At 67.3% G+C, this 846-nt stretch overlaps 1 protein-coding gene across 1 annotated transcript in view; it reads left to right on the top strand.

The window, feature by feature from the left end:
• Nucleotides 1–42: 42 nt before the first annotated feature.
• Nucleotides 43–846, top strand: part of SOX11 (SRY (sex determining region Y)-box 11) — a 1,221-nt gene continuing 417 nt past the window's right edge. The window contains exon 1 of the mRNA XM_011960982.1: nt 43–845. Within this exon, the coding sequence (XP_011816372.1) occupies nt 87–845 (759 nt within the window). The 5' untranslated portion in view covers nt 43–86. The remainder of the gene's footprint in view (nt 846) is intronic.

Genomic DNA, 846 nt, shown 5'->3' with positions numbered 1-846 from the left:
AGGAAGGTGGAGGGGTGGGAGGGGGAGGGGGACCTCCGCACGAGACCCAGTGGCCCGGGTTGGAGCGTCCAGCCCCGCAGCGGATCATGGTGCAGCAGGCGGAGAGCTTGGAAGCGGAGAGCAACCTGCCCCGGGAGGCGCTGGACACGGAGGAGGGCGAATTCATGGCTTGCAGCCCGGTGGCCCTGGACGAGAGCGACCCAGACTGGTGCAAGACGGCGTCGGGCCACATCAAGCGGCCGATGAACGCTTTCATGGTGTGGTCCAAGATCGAACGCAGGAAGATCATGGAGCAGTCTCCAGACATGCACAACGCCGAGATCTCCAAGAGGCTGGGCAAGCGCTGGAAAATGCTGAAGGACAGCGAGAAGATCCCGTTCATCCGGGAGGCGGAGCGGCTGCGACTCAAGCACATGGCCGACTACCCCGACTACAAGTACCGGCCCCGGAAAAAGCCCAAAATGGACCCCTCGGCCAAGCCCAGCGCCAGCCAGAGCCCGGAGAAGAGCGCGGCCGGCGGCGGCGGCGGCGACGACGACGACGACGACGACGACGACGACGACGACGACGACGACGACGAGCTGCAGCTGCAGATCAAGCAGGAGCCGGACGAGGAGGACGAGGAACCGCCGCACCAGCAGCTCCTGCAGCCGCCGGGGCAGCAGCCGTCGCAGCTGCTGAGACGCTACAACGTCGCCAAAGTGCCCGCCAGCCCCACGCTGAGCAGCTCCGCGGAGTCCCCCGAGGGCGCAAGCCTCTACGACGAGGTGCGGGCCGGCGCGACCTCGGGCGCCGGGGGCGGCAGCCGCCTCTACTACAGCTTCAAGAACATCACCAAGCAGCACC

This window comes from Colobus angolensis, unplaced genomic scaffold, assembly GCF_000951035.1.
Source record: "Colobus angolensis palliatus isolate OR3802 unplaced genomic scaffold, Cang.pa_1.0 Scaffold53, whole genome shotgun sequence".
NCBI classification, from domain to species: Eukaryota; Metazoa; Chordata; class Mammalia; order Primates; family Cercopithecidae; genus Colobus; species Colobus angolensis.
This window is presented reverse-complemented; position numbering and strand designations above follow the sequence as displayed.